Consider the following 26,059-nt stretch of genomic DNA (forward strand, 5'->3'; position numbering starts at 1 on the left):
TGAACACTCAATCCAGAGTGAACAAAGCGGCTGCGACCCTATACTCATATAGGAGAGCAATAGGTAAATCCTGGGGCATTAATCCTAAGAATACCAAATTGCTGTTCGACATGGTACCTAAGCCCATACTGATGTATGGTGCACTCGTCTGGTGGAAATCCCTACTATTGGACGTCCACCGAAAGAGATTTGAAGGAATCCTTCGCGCATCGGCGCTAATGATAAAAGGTACCATCGTACCACTCCATCAAAGGCTCTCTTTGTCATGAAGAATTGGTTACCTGTTGATTTAATGGCTCAGGAGGTTGCCCTCAACTCAGCGATTAGACTCAGTACAATCGGCAGGTGGCATATGATTAAGTCAGGCCACTCTACCATAATCAACTTCCTAGGAGTAATGTCAGGAAACATTGATTACTGCACCCCCAAACCATCTTTTGATAGAAGCTTTTCAGTGTCGATTCAACACGACCCAAATAAGATGGAATCTATCCTCCGTGACGGTTCGTATCAGGTCTTCACCGATGGCTCTAAATCGAAAGATGGCGTAGGAGGTGGCTTCTATATTGCACATACTGGAACGGAAGTTTCTTTTAAAATTCCTGACCAATGTAGCGTACTTCAGGCTGAACTATCAGCCATAAAACGGGCTATAAACTGGCTCAGGTTCTATCGAATATATCATGAAGATATTCGAATTTATACCGACAGTCAGGCTGCCCTAAGGGCTATAAGTGGTGTTTATACAACATCACACCTGGTAAATGTGATGGAAACAATCCTCCATGACGGATCGTATAAGGTTTTCACTGATGGCTCAAAATCAAACCATGGTATAGGCGGTGGCTTTTACATAGCACATTCGGGAACGGAAGTATCATTCAAGCTTCCTGACCAATGTAGCGTCCTTCAGGCTGAACTATCAGCCATTAAACGGGCTGCAAACTGGCTCAGGTTTTATCGAATATACGGTGCAAATATTCGAATTTATACCGACAGCCAGGCAGCCCTTAAGGTTCTAAGTGGTGTCTACACGACGTCAAACTTAGTCCTAAAATGCCGGGCATCCCTTAACGAGATGGCGAAACATTCCACTATAGGACTGTATTGGATTCCAGGACATCAGCAAATTCCTGGTAATACCATCGCGGACTCTCTTGCCAAGCTAGGCTCCTCGCTTGCAAAAGAGCATACCGACCCTTTTGTCGGTATACCGCTTTCAACCTGCAAACGCTCGATACGTGAAAAACTATATGAGCTTGCGCAATGCAGATGGTCGACTGAAGCCACCTGCAGACAGGCAAGGATTATGTGGCCATCTTACGACCCACAAAGATCCCAAGCCCTTTTCTACATTCCGAGAGTTAATCTACGGAACTTAACGGCAGTGGTAACTGGCCACTGGCCTTTCGGACTCCATGCAAGAAGACTGAACCTACCCAGTAACGACTTCTGCAGGAGCTGCCAGGATGAAGAGGAAGAAGAGAGTATAACTCACTTCCTCTGTCATTGTCCTGCCCTAGCTGATCACAGAATGGGTCTGCTAGGCAGCTACTTTCTGCATGACTTAGCGGATCTATCGGAGGTTAATATCCGGAAGATAGATTCCTATATTCGTGCGACAAACTGGTTCGGTGGAAACCAGAGTGATTAGGTTGAAGTGTCCCGTTCCATTATCTCCGCCTTTTTGTGAGGTTCCGCGGGAATTATGGCGGTGGATCTAGGCCTTCGTGGAATCTCGTCAACAGAGACCACTTCCAGCTTAGCGCCTTCCCACGGATCCTTGATAAGAGCGACAGCCTGCTTCAGCAGCGAAGCTGAACGCTCATTGGAGCAAGCCATTAGTTTCACTCGATTATGAAACCAACCGCCGTCCTCACACTGAGGGGGGGGGCAAGGTTTCTGTTTAAGAACTTCCCAGAACACCCCCAGATAGTATCCGTTACAAATCAAGGTTTTGAAATCGCAAACAAGAACTTAAAGGACATGTATGAAAATCCGCGCATGTTAGTAAACAATCAGTTGAAAGAATTGTTAGGTTTAGAGACTATAATGAAAGAGACTAGTCATTGAAAACTTTACAACACGGAAATAATAGTTTCCTTACCGCTATGTCAATTTATGAAATTCCTACTGAAAATTGGGGTTCAAAGACTGCCCTCTCAGGCTGTGACAGTATGGAAACAAAGTGTTAAGGACAAAACTGCCTTATCTTTATGGAAAGATTTGGACATGCTTTTGACCGAAAGAATCCAAACGTTAAATTGCATACGCGATCTTATGGGTTCCAACTAGGGTTGCCAGCCTGGCTGGACTTGCCTGGATTGTCAAGCTTTTTGATGCTTGTCCAGTTTCAAGCTAAAATTTAATTTGTCCAGCTAAATAGAATTTTTTTAGTACACTGCAATAATTTACAATCATTTTTATGGCTAACATGATTTTTTCAAATCATGTTAGCCAACATTGATTGTACATTTGTTATACATTACCCTTTTCTATCATCAAACTAGACTGAATTGTTATTTTTTATTGTTTTGTTTTTAGTATTTAATTTAAATTCTTGCATACGTATGCATATGCCATTATGTATGTGACAGACTGATCAGAAAAAAAATTAAATTTAGATAATTAAATATTAATTGTCATATTTTTTAATAAAAATACATATAGGAAAAACCAAATATTTTTGAGAATTGGATATAATTTTTTTTTTTCAAAACATTTTTTCCTCTGACAAGAACCATATTTAGTAGTTGAATTACACATGATAAATATGAAAACGTTATTTCTTTTAAATAATGCGCGAAAATGTTAACACGGTTTAATCGCAAATTTCTAATTTCAGAAAACACACTAATAATATAAAAAATTTTGTTATTTCTTTTCATAAAAAATTTGCAAATAAAGAAAATCTGAAAACATTGTCCTAAAATTAGGGTTGATTTTATACTCAGTCGGGTTGAATTAATTACAATGAGATAGAATTTACGAAGTATTTGTAAATAGCTATGAATGTCACATTCAAAAATGTAATGTTGAATATGGATTTTTTATGTTCAATATCTATTCTTGAGAGATGTAGACGGTTAAAAAATTTCATTGCTGCATTAACTGTCTTGATAACTCACATAAAGTTATTGACTGTTTAATTGTTCTATTTGTAAAAAGCGGCACCATACTTCACTACACCGAGATTCTTCAGTTTTGCTTAACTCTAGTAATACACTTCAAGCGCCATTAGAAGCCAACTATTTGGTTTTACGACCATACAATCACACTCCTAATGACCAACGACCCAGTAAACAATTTTTTAGACATGTCTAATGTCAGAAATTTTCTGAAATAACTGTTATACTTTATCAGAATTTTTAACGAATTTCTAAATTTTCTTTAGACGTTTTACAGAATAATCGGCAAACTGTTTGTTAGACTTTTCTGCACATTTTCTGGAGTAACTCAGATTAGTCTGCACGTTGTCGAAAGGGAATTTCAGCGTTACGACAATTATGAGACTAATCTGAACATCAGCGGAGGACAATTTGTTTTTTTATTACTGTATTCTTTTTTAGACATAAAGGAGAATAGTCTGTACATTTTCTGAAGTAAAATATAAAATGGCTTAAGAATTATATCCGATAAATCTGCAAATAATCTGAAGAGAATGTTTTTTGTAAGTTCGTCAGGCAATTAAGCGAAAGTCTGCACATTTTCTGGTATTTTTTGCTCGGTCATTTTGTTCCCATTTTCAGTAATTTTGTAAGAAAACTTTGAAGGATTTTTTTTTTAAAAAAAATCATACAAAAACCTATTTATATTTTTAAATTCGTCAACTGAACTTTGAAAGGGAATATAATTTAATTTTCTTTGATTTTTCCAGTAGGTCTTTGGAAATCAAGTAAACAACATCAGCATATGTGATGATTATTGCTTAAATTTGTTTAAACTTTGTTTATACACAAAAATTAAAAGTAAAAATCACATCATTTTTTAAATGTTATATATTGTTAACTTTAAAACTTAAAACCCAATATATATCGGTTTATTATACACTGTTTTTACTCTTCTCATTTCGATTCCAAACTCATTTTCATTAATTTGAAGAGTACTATGAAAGTTTGTTTGGAATCCAAACATACAAAAAAACTACACAGCAAAAAAAATATGATTTGCATTTTTTGTTAAAATAAAATAATTTTCCATTTTGTTTTGCAAATATATTTTTTAATGAATAGAAAAAAGTATTTAAAACGTTTTCAATTATATGAGAGTAGATTGTGAATTATTGTACAATAATTTTTATGCGAATAATGTAAGTTTGAAATTTAAAACTAACACAAATTTTTTCCAAGTGCTTTTTAAAACAATTTTCGTCAATGTTTACCAGCAATGAATACGAAAGTGTTGTTGTTTTACTCTTGCTTGTATACTGTTAAGAACAACAACAACGTATCCCTACAAACATTTTCTATTGCGGAAGTTACCCGTGTGAAACTTCCAAATGTGCTAAAAGCTCGCCAGCGATGTTGCGGAAATATAAGAATTCTTGTCACCAGTCGGGAAGAACTGATGCCGAGCTGGGGAACGTCTAAGAGTAACTTGGAAGATACTTCTGGAAGACCCGCAGAAGAAACTTCTAGATGACTCTTGGAAGTAAAGTATTGCCAAAGACTCTTCTAGATGTAACTAGGAATTCACTTCTTGAAGTGACTACCTAGTATCCTCTAGAAGTGTTCCTATCTTATCTACTGATGAGTTTTCTCTTCTTCTAGAAGATGAGTTTTCTCTTCTTCTAGAAGAAGAGTATTCTCTTCTTTTTGAAGATGAGTATTCTCTTCTTCTAGAAGATGAGTTTTCTCTTCTTCTATTTGTATACTCACCAATATAAATAAAATCTATAAAAATAAATATAAATAAAATGAAATTTTATAGTTTTTATTGAATTAATTGAAATTAAAATAGTAGAAAATATAATTGATTTAACAACTAATCTAAAAAAGTAATATATGTACATTAGACCGACTCACAAAAAATGGTGCTTGAGTTAACCCCCTATGTTACCCAAAATATTTTCGATTAAGTGTTGTCCATTCGTGAGCTGGACAGTTTTAAAGAAAATTTCGTGTGGGAACACGATTCTTCATGTTAAATTCAATATTTTATCCAGCTTCAAAAAATCTTTGTTATGTTTTATAATGGTTCCCAAAATATTTCTAGTCTATCGATGGCCGTTCGTGAGCTGAACCGGTTACAAAAAAGTCCCTTTTTAGTTATTTTGTTTTAAATTATACAGCATTTCTTAAACAATATATACAGTATGTGGTATCATTTGAAAGGTTTTTTGATTAATACATCATTGGACGCTACTTTAAAATACCTTTTAAACGATACCCCGTATTGGATATTTTGTTTCAAAACAAACAAAAATTTAAAAAAAAATAATTCCAAAATACCTTTTTTTAATTTGGTCCAGCGGTCACTTAAAATATTTTGGGAATCATCATAAAACAAGGCAAGGTAAATTTTGGGAGGGGTAACAAAAACACGTTTTTGCTTTCCATACAAAGTGAGTCGGTCTAATGTACATATGTATCAAAAATTTAGAATTATTACCTTATAATAAGATAATTTTCAGGGAATCTGTATTAATATTCCAACTGCTGACTAGTATACTTCCAAAAATTGTAAAACGTTGGACTCTAAAATATTTTTGTAGTTCTTCATCAATTTTATGATTAATCCATCAAATTGTAAGAGTTATATTATGGAACGCATTAATCCTTCAACGAAATAAACCAAAATAATCTTATAATTAATATTTAATATACATACTTTTGTATTTATTGAAATTACCAGTTATACTTTAGGAAGCAATAAAAATAGGATTCTCTCATATCCAATACATTTACCACCAAAGTTTAAACGGTCAGATCCATTTTTTACATTTTCTGCAAATAATCGACATTTTTAATGGAACCACGTGATGAAATAAAACATATATAACTTACCAGATCCCTTTTTTATATTTTAATTCGGTTAGAAGTATTTTAATAGGGGGTACAATATTAGCTACTGCTTTCTAAAAAATAAAATAATTAAAAATTAATAAATTTATTTATTTATTGTTTTGAATCAATAAAAACATTACCTTTCATGAACATTTTTTTAATAACTTGGAATTAAACCGTCTATAAAGATCTGAAATTACTAAGTCATGGATTATTTTTTAAATTATTTACATTCACTAACGATAGAAACACCTTAACGACCCTAAACGGGATATTGCTTTTGACACTAATATTGCAATACTATTTTTTGTTTGCTCTCTTCTAATACTTAGGTTCAATATCTTGGGAACGGCATGCTAAATATTAAGAATATTAGTATCATATGATAGGTCATAGAAAGACCTGGTGTTAATAACTAAAAAGTACGTATAATTAGAATAATTAAATCCAAAGCTATATGAAAATTAATAAAATTATATTTATTTAAAAAAGGTGGGTTTAAAACTATCTGATTTCTATATTAAATATCTTAAATGAGCAATTTCGTGTCGAGTGACCCAAGTCAAAAAATGTATAAAACAGTAGTATTAATTTCAATGTAATGATTCCAGACCTAAACGCGCAAATAGTTTTAAAAATATGTTAAAAATGCAATGTTCATCAAATGAAAGTCGAAATGTACAACTTGAAAAAGTCTTTAAGAGAGTCGAAATTTAATATAAAAACATATTTAATTAAACATATTAGACTTTTTAAAAATAATGGAAATGGAAGCCGTTGAGAGTTGTTAATATATTCCTAAAATAGTATTTTAATATGACAACTTACTTTTTAATTTTATTAATATAATCCTTCCTTATACTTTTTGGTATATATTTAATACACTTCGCCAATTAAGAAAACCTTCTTAACAGTTGATTTTTAACACAACGCTGTCATATTGTTTTTTATTACTTAAGATTCACAATATTTTAATTACACTATTTTTCTATGAACATTAAATTCAATAACTCATTTAAGTTTTACGATGAATAATTAAAACTGAACATGACTGAACAAAACACAAAACATCACTGAACTTAGCAAAATTTCTGCAATATTTATTTTTATTTTTTTCACGATAAAAAATGGAGTATTTATATTTTTTTGTTTTTGTACTCTTCTTACTATCATCCGGAAGTAACCTAAAAGTATACTTCCAGACGGCGAAAACTAGAAATCAATGTATTTTGTTTTTGTAAAATGTGTGCTCTCGTCTGACAATTGTACAGAAGTGAGTACAATTCACACTTCCAGATGAATAAAATACAACATTAATGTGAACACTCTTCAAACTGACTTCCAGAAGTGACATAAACATACAAATCAAGAAGATACAAATTAGGAAACAATGTATTTTGTTATTGTAAAATGTGTGTTCACCCAACTTTCATACAGAAGTCACTAAAACGTATACTTCCAGATGAAAAAATTCAACATACATGGTTTTTTGTTTAAGTAAAATGGATGCACTTTTCTAACTATCATCCGGAAGTAACTTAAAAGTATGTTTCTAGAAGACGAAAATTCGAAATCAATGTATTTTGTTTTTGTAAAATGTGCGTTCTCGCTAGTTTTCTCTTTTAAATGTTTGAAGGGATTGCTAATGTTAAGCGCATATAAGTGTATAGAAAACACACTGTCTAACCGCATTTACAAAAACAAAAGAGTACCAAGCGCATAGGGCTTGGGCACCCTTGGTTTGGATGCTGTTGGCGTTATTGCGTTGTTATTTTTGTTTTTCTGTGTTTTTCGTTATGTATGTTTAGATGTCTGTTGGTTTAAATGCCTTGTTTATATTGTGTTTTATTTCGTTTAGCGTTGTTGTTGTTCTTTTTGTTTAGCTTTTGATGTAATAATAATGTAGTCGGGAAAAAATTTAAAATTTATAAAAGATGTTTAAAATACACTATGGTGAAGGGTATATAAGATTCGGCACAGCCGAATATAGCACTCTTACATGTTTTTTCTGTTCTCGTATTCACAAACTATGTATCTTTTCTCTTGTCAACATTTTCAGTGGTCTTACCATATACATCATTATTTAGCAATGTAAAAAAGTTTTGTTCAAAGGAATTTTTTGCTAAAATTGTATGATGATTGTTTAAATCAATGTACTTTCTCAACTAAATCATTTTCAATACATTGCACATTGGGGTCTCCAATTAGTTTTTCCATTTTCATTGTATAGGCTTTTATACATTTTTTTTATTTTTTAAAATCATAACTTTTTTGTACAAAACTAATATAAACATTTAATATAATATTTTTAAAATAATCCTTTTCGACATCAAATATACTATTGTTATGTACATACATATGTGTTTCAGCGTCAATCCGATAAGGTTCAGTGCAAATACACAAAAAGAATAAAACACAAAGGATTAGTTAGCGGTTTACTCGTTAGTTTTATTATAGTTTTCCATCAAAGATATAAACTAACGGTAGTAAATCATTTGAATTGACACTTAGAGAAAAATACCGCAAATAGTTCATTTGTACTTAAACATTACCGCCCCTTGCAACATTTAAAGTGTTGTTATAAAATAAATGTCGAGCAATTAAGGGCTCCCGTGGGCTGTATTTTTATTTTTGAATGAGTCATTAAGGATTGAATCTTTAATCATTGAATCTCAATGATGTGTCGTTAAGGACTCAATTTTTATACCCTACATCACTTTAATGGGGAGGGTGTATTGGGTTTATGCTGATGTTTGTAACATACAAAAATATTTGTCCTATACCCACCTTAAAGTATACAAATCGGCTTAGAATCATTTTCTAAGTCGATTAAGCTATGTCCGTCCGTCCGTTCGTCTGGCTGGCTGTCTATGTAAACCTTGTGCAACAAGCCTGACTCTGGTAAGAGCAAATTACGTAAATATTCTTCTTTCCTTCTTGTACAATTGTATTAATACAGCGCTAGGGATTCACGTTCTTCGCAAAAATATTCGAATTTATTTAAGATCTTTTTTGAAATCCTTGAACACGTGTTTTATTACCCATTAATTAACCCTTCCAGTGTAATCGCATAAAATGTTCAAAGAAAAAGACTTGGTCAATTCAAATTAAAAAATTAATTTATATCTGTATAATCAAAGCCGATCAATTAAATACATATAGGAAATGTTTGATAGATTCCCATCGACAATACATTTTGTCATTACACGCATAAAAAACAATGAATTACGTCGAGTATTAACCATTATCAAGTCGTCCAGAATTGCTGTCAATACAGGACGACAGAGAAATGCTGAGGAAATACCGAAGGAACCTTTATCTATCGGCTCCAAAAATTAACAACGAACTCAGGACAGTCCTGTGAATAAAAGTTAGTTTCAAAATTGGGCGCAAAGTACTAGGGAGCTATAATTTGTATGGTCAAATACCAAGGTGGAAACCGCTCATATCAGAGTTAATTGATGTTAAGTGTCTTTACTCCGCAAATAGACTCACAATTAGGAATATGGGATTCTGGAAAGAAGTTATCTTCGACGACGAGAACAAATATAGTATTTTTGACTTAAATGGTCGTCAAATGGTATGGCGAAAGCTTGGAGATGCCTTGGAATTATCTAACTTAAAACTAACTGTAAAGGACCCAAGTTGCTCTGTCATATTTGACTGAACGACAAGTATTCATACACGTAGGAATCATTCTGTAATATTGGGTACAGCAACTGTCGACAGATATTAACCGGTTCTGTAAAGAGTATTAAATCATTTCCTACGAAGGAAAGATATGTGCCAACTAAAAATAGATACATTCCAACATGGAAACATAATGAACCCAGATGATCTTGGAACTAATTAGTTTATCAATCTGTAATACAACTGTAACTAATAAAAATTGTAAAGCACTAATTTCATTTCGTCTACTATAAAGCACTACCTACACTTAGTGTAACCTTTTAAGAGGTAATATTTAAATATACAGTGTCTCTCATCAGTAATCGAATTTAATGTATTAAGAAAACAGACATCATTTTATAATAGATTTTGTGGGAAAAATAAATAAATAAATAAATAAATAAATAAATAAATAAATAAATAAATAAATAAATAAATAAATAAATAAATAAATAAATAAATAAATAAATTTATTATGTTATCCAGACAGTCCTTAAATTGTATAACACATTTACTTAAACTAATTAAGCTTTTTTAAAAAAGTGCTAAAATAGCTTCACAAAAGTATTGGATCTTTTTGTATACGTCATATTTAGATTAAAGTAAAAATTATAAAGTAAAAATAAGTAATAGTGTTGTAAATGATCAACATTTTCACGTATCAGGTGGGGTACTTTGGAAAAATAAATTGAATGTGTTGTAGCCCCATTTCTGTGGTACTAGCATGCAAATTCTACTTTAAAATTGATAAGTGGACCTTTTAGTATACATTTACATTAATGAATTATATCAGTTCAGCACCGTAAACGGACACAGAACCCCAAAATATGACAGAGCAACTTGGGTCCTTTACAGTTACTTTTAAGTTACATAATTCCAAGGCATCTCCAAGCTTTCGCCATACCATTTGACGACCATTTGAGTCAAAAATATTATATATGTTGGAGACCCCAATGTGCAATGCATTGAAAACGATTTAGTTGAGAAAGTACATTGATTTAAACAATCATCATACAATTTTAGCAAAAAATTCCTTTGAACAAAACTTTTTTACATTGCTAAATAATGATGTATATGGTAAGACCACTGAAAATGTTGACAAGAGAAAAGATACAAAAATAGTTTGTGAATACGAGAACAGAAAAAACAAGTAAAAGTGCTATATTCGGCTGTGCCGAATCTTATATACCCTTCACCATAGTGTATTTTAAACATCTTTTATAAATTTTAAATTTTTCCCGACTACATTATTATTACATCAAAAGCTAAACAAAAAGAACAACAACAACGCTAAACGAAATAAAACACAATATAAACAAGGCATTTAAACCAACAGACATCTAAACATACAAAACGGAAAACACAGAAAAACAAAAATAACAACGCAATAACGCCAACAGCATCCAAACCAAGGGTGCCCAAGCCCTATGCGCTTGGTACTCTTTTGTTTTTGTAAATGCGGTTAGACAATGTGTTTTCTATACACTTATATGCGCTTAACATTAGCAATACGTTGTTGTTGTTCTTAACAGTATACAAGCAAGAGTAAAACAAAAACACTTTCGTATTCATTGCTGGTAAACATTGACGATACGTAAATTTTGTTTTTGTTTATCGTAAAAAAAATTGTTTTAAAAAGCACTTGGAAAAAAATTTGTGTTAGTTTTAAATTTCAAACTTACATTATTCGCATAAAAATTATTGTACAATAACTCACAATCTACTCTCATATAATTGAAAACGTTTTAAATACTTTTTTCTATTCATTAAAAAATATATTTGCAAAACAAAATGGAAAATTATTTTATTTTAACAAAAAATGCAAATCATATTTTTTTGCTGTGTATTTTTTTTTTGTATGTTTGGATTCCAAACATACAAAAAAAAAATACACAGCTGAATAAAACCAAATACATCTACACACACACGTATACATCTTTTTCTATATACAGCGTTGTTGTTGCTTTTATAACAATTTTTTGATTAAATTTTCAGAGGTTGTCTCGGATTTTTGCTCATATCTCCGTTATTTACCGACCGATTTTGCTGATTTTAAATAGCGATCTTCCCGAAAGCATGTCTAATAGAATTATTGAAGATTCGGATCTCGCCGATATCTGCGGTCCTCATACGGACATGGCTTAATCGACTCCGCTATCTATAAGGATCCAGAATATATATATACTTTACAGGGTCGGAAAATTATATTATAGAAATTACAAACGTAATGACAAACTTATATATACCCTTCTCACGAAGGTGAAGGGTATAAAAAACAGTTAGGTGCTAGGGCCCTTATAATTAAAACAAACTTTCATAGTACTCTTCAAATTAATGAAAATAGGATTGGAATCGAAATGAGAAGAGTAAAAACAGTGTATAATAAACCGATATATATTGGGTTTCATGTTTTAAAGTTATCAAAAAGGAAAATATATAATTTTCATTATGATTACATGAAACGAAAATATCTTGCTAACATTAATCTTAATTAAATGGATACAGATTCATTTGACTGCATTATGACTCCATGTACATATTTAAAGCTCACTTAAATAGGTTCACTATTTTATTTACATTCAAATTAATTTTTTGCAAAAACTATAATGGACTAATTGATTATATTAAATTTTAGTTAATAGCAGAGTGTCTTATGTATCACTAGATAGCCAAACATTAGTGGAATACTTAATAACCGATTTTTAATATTTTTTTTTTAACACTATGTTTTTGAATATATTTTTGGCTTGAGAAGATTATGGGAGGCTACTCCAAAAATTTTACATTCTGGCATCGAATTCATTCATTTACAGCACTGGCGGTATGGATCGGGGTATAATGTTTTTGAAATATCCACGCAAGGTTTAATGATATTTGAAAATGAAATGAATGAAATGAAAATCTGATTCCAGTATGGCATTACAATTCCTATTAGATGTAAGAAATTGAAGCTAACATGTTTCATAATTTTACGATTCAGGTAGAGATCTTCCTTTCAAAAATCATAAAAATATGATTAAATTAAACTTTTTTTCATTCGTAAAAACAAAATATTGACATTGGTTTTAATAACCATATGTTCATGTGTAAACTGAATTGGAATGCATTTTATTAATTTTTTAATATTGCTAAAGCCTTGGCCCTTCTTACAATACGTTTTACTGCAGCAAGGTTTGCTCTAACACCCCCTTTTTAATAAATTTTTGCTGCAGAATTAATTGGTTTGGAACCAGATTTAATGAAATCTCTTCTGTTCTCTTTTGTTATGATTCCATATGTACGCCTATTAATGTTTTTTGCCGAGTTTTCAAAAACGCTAAAATTCAGTCTTTAGTTAATAGCTTACCGCGACCTATTTTTTACAAAATATATTTTCTATATTCACAAAAACTAGAATATGATTGGAATTTTCCCTCTGCCTGCAGTAAACCAACTTTATTCTGAGTGATATTATTAAAAATAAATAATTTATATTTATTTTTATGGTAATTCAAAAGTTCTAAACATTTTTTTTTTCAGAGCAATTTATATTATCCCAAAAAATTGACTACTAACAATAATTGTTTCACTATAGATACTATAGAGCGCCACAGGACCAGAATATATCAAAAATTCTTGGTATTTTTAATTTTTAGCACTTTCTAGCACTTTTTTAATCTATCACTTTCTCCCAATTAGGTTTTGGCAACACTGGCTATAAGGTTTTGCGCTAATTTTTGTCCTACTAGTGATACATAAGACATCAAGTTATTATTTAAAATTATAAAATTACTAATAAGTTCTTTAATTTTTGTAAATAATTAATTTGAATGTGAACAAAGCAGTGAACCTATTTAAGTAAGCGGGAGTGTATAATTGAGTTAACATAAGCTATTTAGATGATAAGAGATATATAAGAGAAAATGGTGTTAAAACATATGCATATGCGTCATTATAGAATTATTTATACAATCACTATGATGATATTTTTCATAATGTAGATGTGGATATGTAAATTTGGTAATTTACTAGTAATATGTAAAACGAAAATAAAAAAATATTTTATATCAAATAAAACAACAAAATTTTATATTTATTAATTGGAAATTGATAAATTTCGTAATATTATTCAATCACTATGAACTCGGCAAATGTTTTATACACTTTAAATTCAAATAATTGTAGAAAATATAAATTTAAAGGAGTTTTCCCTAGTAATAAATTACCTTCACACCTGTTACAAAACCTTCATTTTACATAGCCAACACTGATACATCTTATAATCCTTATTGTAAAAAGTAGTAAAACCAATTTTGTTCAGTATTGATTTGTTTGGAAAAACAATGAAACAAAATTTATTTGAATTTCGTTTGTTTACTTTTTATATTTTTGAGATTATTTTTATACTCTATACCACTTTAGTGGGGAGGGTATATTGGGTTTGTGCTGATGTTTGTAACATACAAAAATATTCGTGATTAGAATCATTTTCTGAGTCGATTAAGCTATGTCCGTCCGTCTGGCTGGCTGGCTATATAAACCTTGTGCGCAAGGTACAGGCCGCAATTTTTAAGATAATTGTATTAAATTTGCCACACACGCTTCTTTTCCAAGGACGAAGCCTATTAAAAATGGTTAAAATCTGTCCATTATTTCGACTAGCCCCCATACAACCGTACCCCCCAAATAGGGTTTTTGGGCTTATAATTAATTTAAATGATCTATTATGTTAACAAAAGTCGACAAAACTAAGTTCTATAGAACTTTAAATGACACTACCGATTTATAAATTCTACATAAATAATATTGAAGAATACTTAACTCCCACTACCAACATTTTTAAAGATAGGGCCGTATTTTGCCCTACTCCCGGTTCGGTTGTACGAATGCTCTATATTACGAAAAAGAAAAGTAGTTTATTAATTCCTGATAATAACTTGCTGAAACCAATATGTAAGTCTCAAAAACGCAGTTATTGAAAACAGTTTGCAAAATTACAAATGTTAAATGATGAACGCTTTTATCAGTAGATTGTTATTAATATATGTACTGTTAATTTTGAAAGTCGTATATTCATGGGTATACGATCACTTATTGTGATCTTTTAACTGTTTGATAAAAAAATGTATTTTAAAATTTGTTTTAGAAAGTAAAATAGTCCATTCAAGTTTGAAAAAAAACAATACATTTACAATACCTGCTAAAATTTTTATCTACTTTTTAATACCGATTCGAAGCCAGATTGAAGATTGAATTGACACAAATTATTTTTATCAAGAGCTGGTGTCGAAAACGATAATTGGGCGAATAATTCATCATTAAGTAAAAAGTATTACTAGACTTTGTAAAAATATTAAAATAATTGTAAAAAATTAACATGAATTTAAAAATGCGTTATTATAAAATATTCGATTAATCGAGGAAAAAGTTTTTTTTTTTTTTTTTGAACGAACAAAAATGTCCAATTATGAATAAAGAATAATTCGAACAATGCTTGTAGAATAATCGAATATTCGAATAAAATTTTAATGTAATAACAACATATCATTATTTAATTATACTTTTCGCGACGGAGTTGCGCTCTGACCTATAGTGCGATCTCTTGTTATGAAAATTATAATTAAATAATTATATGTTTTTATTACTATTGGCTGCACATAAAGTTATCACAATTACGTTTGTAATTCAAAATATATTAAGGTGAGAAAAACTCCCAAATCCATAGGATGTATAAAAAGGGAGATATTTAAACAAAATTACTATTTTGACCTATGTCCTCCAATATTTCAATTATAAATGACATGATTTCTGATATTAGTCACCACCATATTTATAACATTAATTTGATGGAACGTTTACTTTATTCGGCATTTACTAGACTATAAATGTGTCAAAATGTATAAAAACAAATTATACTTATTTAAGACATTGGCAAAGAAAGTGCTCCAGAGTTTCACTGTCATCTCCGCATGCTCTAAATACGTCTGAATCCGAACGTCCAATTTTGCATACTAACTTTAGACTTGCTCATTTTGAGGAGATTTTTCGTCTTGCTCTCATCAGGGTCACCCCATAGGATTTTCATGGTTCTACCCAATGTTTCAGTATTCCAAAAAGTCTTATGGGATTCTTCGCTCTTTCGTTACTCCCGAGTGGGCTGGTACCCATATGACGGTAATATTACCTATGGGAAAGTATACAGTTAAAGCTTTCTTACAATCCAATATGGTCTTAGATTTAGTTCTTTTCTAGTATTTATTCTAATCCAATTTACGCGTTCAGTTATTGCTAGTACTTCTGCTTGGAAGCTTGTGTTATAATTTGGTAAACGGCCCACTTTATCCCCCAATTTAGAACCATCCGTGTAACAACAAATTCCTACTGGTATTTTCTCTAATGTCCCGCTTAACCAAGACATTCTATTTGGGATCAACGTTTCAAAGTTTCCGACATATTCTGTGTCTGGTATTCGATCAGGTACATCCGATGATTGTGTATAACCTTCCACTGTGTCCAGTATACATTGATGACGTGTGTTTGGCCACTTCACTTAAAGTAAAGAGCCGTTCGGCTGTAAACGCCGCCTCATATTTTAAATATGTTTCAATGTGTGGAATTTCCAGAAACGTTTCCAGAGCCTTGGTTGAAGTAGTACGCATGGCACCACTTATACCCAAGCAGCATGTACGCTGAACTCCCTGTAGTAGTTTGATATTGCACTTTTTGTCTAAAGTAGTCTACCAGATTATTGAGTTACACTTTAATAAAGCCAATTTGTTATAGTAGGCGCCATTTCATGCCTATAGTTCTCCTACATATCGCCCAGCACCGATATGCTTTGTTGATCCTATCCTCTATGTGGATGATTACACCTAAATACTTAAGTTTGTCTGTCTATGGTATCTTCTTGCCCAGGAAGGTTCGGTATACGGGTTAAGATTGAGGCCTCTCGGTTGAGCCCAGCCTAAGGCCGTATTCAGAGCCTCCTCAGCGCTTCTACATATGTAATTTGGATCCTTTTCCATTAAAAGTATTACGATTTCGTCTGCATAGCAGACAGGTCGAAGTCCTTTCTCGGTTAGGGTCAACATAAAACTGGTCTAGGAATGGGATAAGAGTATCAGTGTGCACTTATATCAAATTGGATAACTAGTTCCATAGTTATTCAGTCATCAACATTTCTAATTTTGTACAAAAATACCAGAGATGCCCTACTTTAAAGTCCCATAAAATATTAACCGAATGAGTTAATTTTTACGCCATGGAAATTAAGAGCAGAATGTATATTTCGAGTTATAACTAAATCGAAAGGGATGAAAATTTGAAGTGGTCGAAATGTCTGTGGAATTACCCTATATATTATATTGATTTTTTTTAAATGAATGCTAAATCAATTGAAACAAATCTTTTATTACTTTTTACAATTTATTAAAATCTATATTTTGCAATGCTTAAAGCTGAATGCTTTCTGTTTTAGATTTTTTAAATGCCTGCATTAAGTGAAACAGATAGTTCCTAAAGCAAGGCATACACGATGCAACCGCTGATAATATGAGAAGGTTGTTTACAAAATTACAAAGTGTATAGGATTGCTTTAAGAAGTTCTGAGTTGGTTGTATAAAAGATCGAAATGTTGTGATATTTTTTCAAGTTCTTCAAACGCATCAACAAAAAAATATTTGTTCAAAATTTCAACTCCCTAGCTCGTCGTTAGTTTTTATTAGAATAATTTTTAACACGAATAATTGACAACCCTAATGAAAACTGAATCACATTTTGTTTTTGTAACAGGTGTAGGGTATTATATGGTTGGCTCGCTTGACTATAATTATACCCTACACCACTTTAGTGGGAAGGGTTTGTGCTGATGTTTGTAACGCACAATAATATTGGTCCTATACCCATTTTTAAGTATACCAATCTGCTTAGAATCATTTTCTGAGTCGATTTAGCTATGTCCGTCCATCTTGTAATCAATCTACAGATCGCAATTTTGAAGATAATTAAAAAATTGAAAATGGTTAACATCTGTTCATTATTTTACATAGCCGCCCCCCATTTAACTGAACCCGTTGAATAGTGCTTTTAAATTCATAATTATGTGTAATATACTCGTATCTCAACAAAAAGCTGCAAAATCAAGTTCTATTCTAGCCCTAATAAACTTAAAAATTATAGGGCCTCATTTGACCCTAGCCCGCTTCAAAATTTAACTTAAATATGCACAGTTTTATTAAACAATAAATGGCTTAAGTTATCTGAGGCATGGTACAATTCAACTTATAATCTTTATTATGATAACTAAAGTATTTCACTCGTATATAGGTGTAGTGTATTATATGGTCGGCCTCGCCCGACTATAACTTCTTACATGTTCTTCATTGTATTGGCGAAATGCAAAAATTTTATTATTTTTTTCAAAAAGTTATATTGATTAGTTAAATTTCGAAAGAAAAATAATATTTCTTTATTTATAGCGTTTATCTGAAAAAAATTTGCTTTCAAACAATGACTTGCGTAAATATTAGTGTTATAGGATTTCTTTATGCCGCATTAAAATATTTTAGGATATACAATTTTACGAGCTAAAAATTAGCAAAATTTTGTTCTTATCTAAATAATTAACGGTATCGTATTATATGTAATTATTATTCTATTCAACCACTGAATGTGGTTATATCAGAGGAAAAAAATTCGAAAAAATTTTTGATTTTGCCCCATCACGAAGGTGAAAGGTATAAATAAGAAATTATAGTAGAGCGAGACTGACCATATAATACCCTACATCTGTTACAAAAATAAAATGTGATTTTGTTCAGAATTGAACACGCATTTAATTATGTTTAAGATTGTTTAAGTAAAATAAAAAAAGATCATGGGTTAGGTCACAAAAAAATGTTATATTCTTTTGTTTGTACTACAAATAAATATGTATTTTGGCTAAGATTGAAGGCACAGAGATCCGTAGTGCATCAATTGTACAATATCCAAAACGCATCGGCAGCTTAGAAACACAATTTTATGAGAACGACACTCAATAAGCTTGGAGAGACAACAGAGGACTATTTTCATAAAATGTTTTTCCAAAATGGAGTTGATCTTATTAAACTGTGCAGAACTGCGATGCAGAAGTAAGTAACTTCTGCAGAAGCTATATTGGCGCCCAAAAAAGCAGAAAACTTATAAGATAGCCAAATGGAATCCAGCCATCAGAAATCATTAGAATCAATTAGGATTTCTATAAAAGATGAGGTGATGGAGCAATTGAGATTTATGATGCAAGCATTTTTGCATCAGTTAAATTAGAAAGAGCTCCAAGAGAGCCAGAGAATGCTCCAAGAGAGGAAGAAAATGCTTCCAAAGAAGAGAAGGTAAAAACCCATGATCATAGTTGCCAGATAAATTTGCAGTAAAATCGTCAAATTTCGGGGAAAAAATCGTCAAAATCGTCAAAATGGTTAATCGAAATCGTCAAAAAATCGTCAAATTAAAAAACACACTTTTTCAACAAAAAAAATATTTTATTTTCAATAAAATATAATAAAACATTAGTTATTTTTGTAAAACAAAAATATATATAAGAACATAACAAAACAATTCGAGTTTTAAATAAAATAAATGAGATATTTTTACATAAAGCTTTTAAATTAATAATGACTTAGTATTGTATAAAATACTTAACAGTTTTACAGTATTTTACAAATATATATTGCAATTAAACATTTGCAATAATTCAGGTACAACTTTTAAATCAAAACAATTACATTTCTTTAATTTTAAATAGTCTTTTACGTATAAAATTGATTCTAAAGATTCCTTTTCTAATCTATTTCTAGTTTTTGTTTTATTTAAGTTTACCTGGCTAAAAACTCTTTCTACATTTGCAGAAGAGTGTGGTAAAACTAAAATCTTAGAAATAAATTTTGTTAATATGGGAAATAAAACACTTGAATCTCTCCTTTTCATTTCTGATAAATTTTTCCAAAATTCTAATAATTTCATTTCATTTTTAGAATCCCAATTTATTAATTTTAGTTGTCTAAATTCCGACTCTAAATCTTGTTTTTCATTTTCTTCTATAAAATGTGAAAATTGGTTTACAATTTCATAAAATGTATGTTTTTCATTACTTATAATATAATAAGGATTTATTAAACTTAAAGCTTGAAACTTTTCTCCAAAATCAAAACGAACCAATATTTGATCACAAAGTTCTACATAGAAATTAATACAATTATGAACGATTTTATGCTTTTCAGTTTCTTCTAATCCCGACGCCAGCAATTCTTCTCGCGCATATACTCCTAAGTAAACCTCATTATAATCTAATATATTTTGTTCGTCTTTATAATTAAGTAAATAGAATTTATCATTTTTTAATAGATCTAGTTTTATAAAATTACTTAGAACAGTTTTTAACAATTTTTGCATTTGATCATATAAATTTTGTATCTCAGTTGTTTCACTTTGAAACATTTTATTAATATTATTAATGATGCCTAAAATATATTTTAAGAAACATAGATATATTTTATTTTCAAAATTTAAATTATCTAAAATATATTGAGCTGTGTCAATTTTATCTATATTTACAGCAAAAGCAAAATATATTTTTAAAGGCTCATAAAGTTCGATTAATCTTATGACAACAACTTCCAAAGATAACCAACGTGTTTGACAAGGGTGTAGTATTTTTTTTGGTTTTATGTCCAGTAAGGATAAAATATTTTGAAATTGGTTGTTTCTTTTTGGACTGTTTGATATATAATTATAAATACTTCTAGCTAAGGTTTCCACGCTAGATGGAAGCTTAAGGCAAGCATAGGATGAGCACAATGCCAGGGAATGGCATACACATTTTATTATAAATAAATCATTATTTTCATTTTTCAAAAGTTGTGCCACAGATTTATTTCTGCCCGTCATCACTGCTGCCCCATCCGCGGCAAACCCTATCATATTCTTTTTATAATTAACACCATTTTTATTAAAATGATTAACTATAAGTTGGTATAAACTATTAGCGTCAGCATGCTCAACTGTGAGGAGTCCATAAAAGAAATCCCTTATTTCAAAATTGATACACAAGCGAACAACTAAACACAAAGACTTAACATTTGTTAAATCCGTTGACTCGTCAACGCACAAAGAAAATGAATTTGTTTTTAAAAGATTAGTTACGTCTTGAAACTGTTTAGCTCCTACAATATTTTTTATTATAGCATTTGCTTTTGTTCGTCCAAGAGTAATGCTAGCTGCAGTATTGGAATCTTTAAATGAATTGTGACATACCTTAGTAAGGTGATCGGAAACCGCAAATGGCAAATTGTGCTCAACTATAAATAATGCCAATTTTATTTCTGCAACTTTTTTTGGGGAGTAGTCTATGTTGAAAACTTCGTTTATTTTAGTTTGTTGGGTAGCATTGGCAGCATCTTGATGTTTTTTGGAATGCAAATGAGCCATTAAATCGGACTTTCCCGATGATACCTTCAACTCCACATTGCAAATTTTACAAAATACCTTGCTGTCCCGCTTTTCAGCCCATGAATTGATGTCTGGATTTGTTAACCAGTCCTCCTTGATTTTTCTTTTTTTACGTTTGTCAGCCTGAAATAATAATATTAGCATTAGATAGCTTTTTACTTAAAAATGTTTGTTAAACTAACCACCAAAGTACTGCTGCCACTTCCATCGTCTTGGTTGGCGCCATCATCGCCACTTGCTTTCTGCAAAATAAAAGAACAATTAGTTTTTTTTTGAATAAATACTTAAATTTTTCCATTTTACTTACCTCCTTCTGTAGATATCTCAGCATTTTTTAAAACACAAAATTTTACTTCTTTTAAACACTTTTACTTCTTTTTTTAAATTCACTTTAATTTTCTCAAAACTTCTTTTTAAATCACATTCTACTTCATGAGGACGCACATAAAATTAAAATGGTTTACTATCAGTTGATCATTTATGGACATCTACATGTTTAATAGGCGTGAAATACTTAAAATATCAACACTTCAAACAAATACTATTATTTTATCGTTAACATATATCTATCACTTTTGCACTTAACTATTATTACGATTAAAAATGACATTTTTCTTTTTCAATGTTGAATACTCTAAGTTTCAAAAAATCGTCAAATTTGGGGTCAAAATCGTCAAATCGTCAATATGCATTTTTTGGTACATAAAATCGTCAAAATGACGATAAATCGTCAAATCTGGCAACAGTGCCCATGATGAAGCAGGCATAAGAAAAGACGAGAAAGTGACGTCCAACTTGCTCATTCAATTTCGTAGAGAAATTGAGAATGTTTATCTGACATTGAAGCAGAAAACATTCTAATCCTCGAGCACAAAAAAAGCTCTTGGGAAAAAATCATGGTAAATCAACCGTGAAATAGTGATCAATCACTCCGTAAAAGATGATATTGATGAAGAGTTGAAGTTGATTGACAAGCTATATATAGAAGCATTAAAGGAAATACTAATAAAAATTTCCGCAATGCAAGAAGAGAAGAAAGCGGTGGTATTGGAAACAATAAAAATACCAATATTCAATGGAGATATGGAAGAATGGTGCTCGTTTCAAAATATGTTCAATCGATTTGTGTATATAAGTAAATATTTCAGCTGTGAAGAAGCTAGGAGGTTAAAAACTCACGTCAGAGAAGCTCTGAAAATTATACAAAACCTTCCGATAACGGAAAACCATTATAAAGCTGCCTGAGAGATTTCAAATCAAAAATTTGGTAATAAAATAATTTTGTTCACGAAACTAGTGGATAAAATATTGGATCAGCCCAGTACCAACATAATGTAGGGCAGCAGCTTAAGAAACTTGCTGAATATTACAAATGAAAGCATGCAAGCATTAAAAGCGATGGGAGTTAATTTGGAAGGTACTGATCCAATAATAGCAAGACTTATAATTAGAAAGCTCGATAAAGAAAGGTTGATTTTTATGAACAAAGCATGAGAAAACCAAAAGATATTCAAATTCTCAAAGATGTGATGCAATTTATTGAATTGCAATGTAAAGCATTGGAGGCGTCTACAACAAAGAAACAATATAGATGGAAATAAAAACATCATTATCGAGCAACGGTGCTCTCAACAGGAAGCAAAAATTAAATTAAAGACCGTTGGAGGAGTAGTGGTTGGTGTTTCAAAATCGAAAATAAAATTAACAATGAAACCATGATTTTTAAGCAACCAGTCCATAGAAACAGAGGCGCTGATTTTACCACAACTGACAAGAGCACGGCCAGATCATTCGTTTAAATTCAACATTGACGAATGGAATAACTTTGTATTAGCTGATCCATCACTAAATAAATCGGATAGGATTGACATCGTGATTGGCATGAATATAATAACAAACATAATTAAGGATGGAATATACAAAAAAGATGGTATTTTGGCGCAATACACAATATATGGGTGGATTTTATTAGGCATGATGAATGAGAAGACGAATCTTAGAAAAGCTTTATCTGCAGTTACAAATTTGGAGCGTTTTTGGGAGCTGGAAGAACCACAAAACATTTCCGAAGACTACGAAGAAGACATGATATGTTTAAACCTCTTCAATGAAACAACGGAAGTTGACAACGACAACAGAATTATAGTTAAACCGCCAATAAAGATGGAAGAAAATGAACTTGGAGACTCCAAGAAGCAAGCGATAGCAAGACTTCTTTCACTAGAAAGAAAGAGTAGTATTCGGTATTCAGAGTATTCGACGCATCCGCGAAGACATCAAATTGAAGAAGCCTAAATGACATCATGTATATCGGCCCAAGGCTACAAAATGAAATATTTGATATTCTTGTCAAATCGAGGCTGTGGAAATTCGTTGTCACAGCAGACGCACAGTGGGGCAGAATGGAAATTTTTTGGAAATAAATCTGGCATTTCTAAACGGCTGATCCGATCGGGATAAAATTTGGCGTGAGCGTAGCCAAGGAGTATTCGAGTTTAAGTTTTGAAGATGACCCCGCAGATGCCCCAGGGACGGAGCTGTGGCGGCTCAAAGTAGGGTACCTACGACATGTAAAATTTTTAAACTCGTGCCATTTTTTTGTTTTTCACCCAAATACAAAGATTTTTATATTTTCTGAAAGCGCTCGACGAGATCTGAAATGACAAATTTAACAAGCGTTGAAGATTTCATTGAGTTTTGTTCATAAATAAAGATTTTGTCATATATTACATATTTGTTAAATTTCTAAAAATATGATTTATATCAAAATTTTAATAGGGTCGCAGATAGCTACAACAATTTAGTCCATATTTATCCCTTAATATCTTTTTTTAGTTAGATATGGAAATTATCGACCCTTTACAAAAAATTTCAAGCCAATATCTCAATTACATTCAAAAATATGTTCATTTAAACCTGTGTCCTTTAATTTCATCTTTTTCATATTTTAGTATTAAGTATGACAGAACATACATTTGGTGTTGAATAAAATATTTGGACAATTTTTAAAAATTATTTAGTTAATTATTTTATAAAAGACTATAACATTGTATATACAATAAAAAATATAATTTTATTATGAGCCACGCACAACACCTAAATCACCCCACACAAACCACCTTTCCCGCCCACCGAAATATAAAACACAATTTAATGCAATTTCATCAGTTAGTATAATAGCTTTTTTTATTTGAACTGTTTATCTTAAACATAATATAATTAATTCTTACAACCTAATTACTTATATAGTTAATTCCTAACACTACTTATTTTCTATAAAATAATCTGTCATAACGGTATACATATCCATAAGTTAATATAAGTTCTTTAAATCTTCCTCGTTTTGAGATGATAGAATTTCATAACAAATCCATCTTTTTCGCATAGTTGAAAGAACAGGATCAGAAGATAGAAGTAAACTATTAAAAATATCTTCATTCTGTGATTGCCTGGAGCATTTTCCTAAGCTGAAAAGCTGAACATGCTTAAAATCTCAATTCCTCGCTTCCTGGGCTTCTTCTGTTAACTCTCCAAGTGGAAGAATATTCGATTCAATTATTATTTGACCATGACACAATACTTTGTGTACTGTTGGTGTTAGTTCCCTCCATGGATACAGAGATACAAGTAATTTAGAAATTTCAGATGTATATTCCTCAAATCGATTTCCATTAATTTTATGTTTACTATTCAGTGCCATTAAAATAGTGTTAACTCTTCGAAGCAACTCCTTGTCGATTCCAGTTATTTTTGAAGTAATTTCAAAATCACGAAAAAACTTTCTCGCCGTATTACCGTAATTTGTACTACCGCAACTTGGGAGTGGTTTGTCGATGTTAATCCCATCTGAACTTTAAATTCTTCTTGGATTCGGCTTTTTTCCGCAGCTCTCAGTTCTTTCAATTCTTCATTATTTTTTGTTGATTTAGTAAGATTCTCTGGCACACTTCTATATTTGAGATCATATGCTATGTGTAAAAAGTAATCCAAAAATCGTATTCTGGCATGAATTGGTGAAATTCCGAAAGACTTCTTCATTAATACTTCTGCTTTTGTTTATATTTGAGAATTGCGACTTTTTCTCATTACATATTGAGCATCTCCAGAAGGAAGAAGTTTCTGTTATGGCATTGCTGACCTTTCCATCAATCATTGTTAAGCTTAGCTGATATGATACGTAAATAGAGAATTCCTTTATTTTTATGCAAATGGGCTCCAGTGCATTTATTTTATCTTTTAATTATTCCACTAAATCTTTTATTGTTTTCTTTGACTCCTTTATATATTCAAATCCAATGGGTCTACAAAAATTTTTTGAACCCGGAGTTGTATTGATACATATATCTTCAAATGAATTTCCGATGCTTGACGATGATGGATTAAGGGAATATGAACGAATTCGTAATGGCACTAATGATGACATAAATACACTTTTGTAGTCTGCTAATGTCCGACTTCCACAAGCTTGTTTGTATTCTGGAAGTGCTGATAAACCGTCACATCCCCACTTACCCATTAAGACAACATCACAGTTATGAATTTTCCTTAGATGGTCTTCTGAAAAGTCTGACACAATTCTTGATGCTGTTAATGATGCTTATATACCAATTCTTGTCATTTCCGATACAGGTATTCCAAAGTAAAAAATTACGAACTGTCTACCTATTAACATTTTGGACTATATTACTATAACCTGTAATTCAGTCATTGATATTTCTTATTAGTGAATGCATCGAAATTATCATTACCTGTATATTTTTACCTACATTATCATAAACGAAACAGAACGAAATGATCTGTTGAAAAAATTGAGGTAAAAAATAGTTATAAATTTCTGAAAATTTAAGCATAATAGGACCTTTCAATTATAAGGATAAGCAAACAAATAGAAAATAGGTAAATATAAGATTTAAACATGT

At 31.1% G+C, this 26,059-nt stretch overlaps 2 protein-coding genes across 5 annotated transcripts in view; one reads left to right on the forward strand and one right to left on the reverse strand.

Annotated features, from left to right (window-relative positions):
• Window positions 1–26,059, forward strand: part of LOC111677206 (calcineurin-binding protein cabin-1-like) — a 637,283-nt gene that overhangs the window by 574,152 nt on the left and 37,072 nt on the right. The window lies entirely within an intron of this gene.
• Window positions 19,262–21,871, reverse strand: LOC124419111. Its single transcript, XM_046947492.1, has 3 exons — window positions 21,448–21,871; window positions 21,323–21,382; window positions 19,262–21,263 (listed from the first exon to the last, which is right to left on the reverse strand). Exons 1-3 carry the CDS (start codon window positions 21,469–21,471, stop codon window positions 19,350–19,352), a joined length of 1,998 nt encoding a protein of 665 aa, XP_046803448.1. The 5' UTR covers window positions 21,472–21,871; the 3' UTR covers window positions 19,262–19,349.

The sequence above is a fragment of the Lucilia cuprina genome, chromosome 2 (assembly GCF_022045245.1).
Source record: "Lucilia cuprina isolate Lc7/37 chromosome 2, ASM2204524v1, whole genome shotgun sequence".
NCBI lineage: Eukaryota > Metazoa > Arthropoda > Insecta > Diptera > Calliphoridae > Lucilia > Lucilia cuprina.

Bases quoted from the DNA above. Each gene is read 5' to 3' on its own strand.
- LOC124419111 (XM_046947492.1), bottom strand. From the start codon at position 21,471: ATGCTGAGATATCTACAGAAGGAG. The intron at 21,383-21,447 runs GTAAGTAAAATG...TTTATTTTGCAG, and splicing joins TGAGATATCTACAGAAGGAG to AAAGCAAGTGGCGATGATGG. The intron at 21,264-21,322 runs GTTAGTTTAACA...TTATTATTTCAG, and splicing joins GTGGCAGCAGTACTTTGGTG to GCTGACAAACGTAAAAAAAG.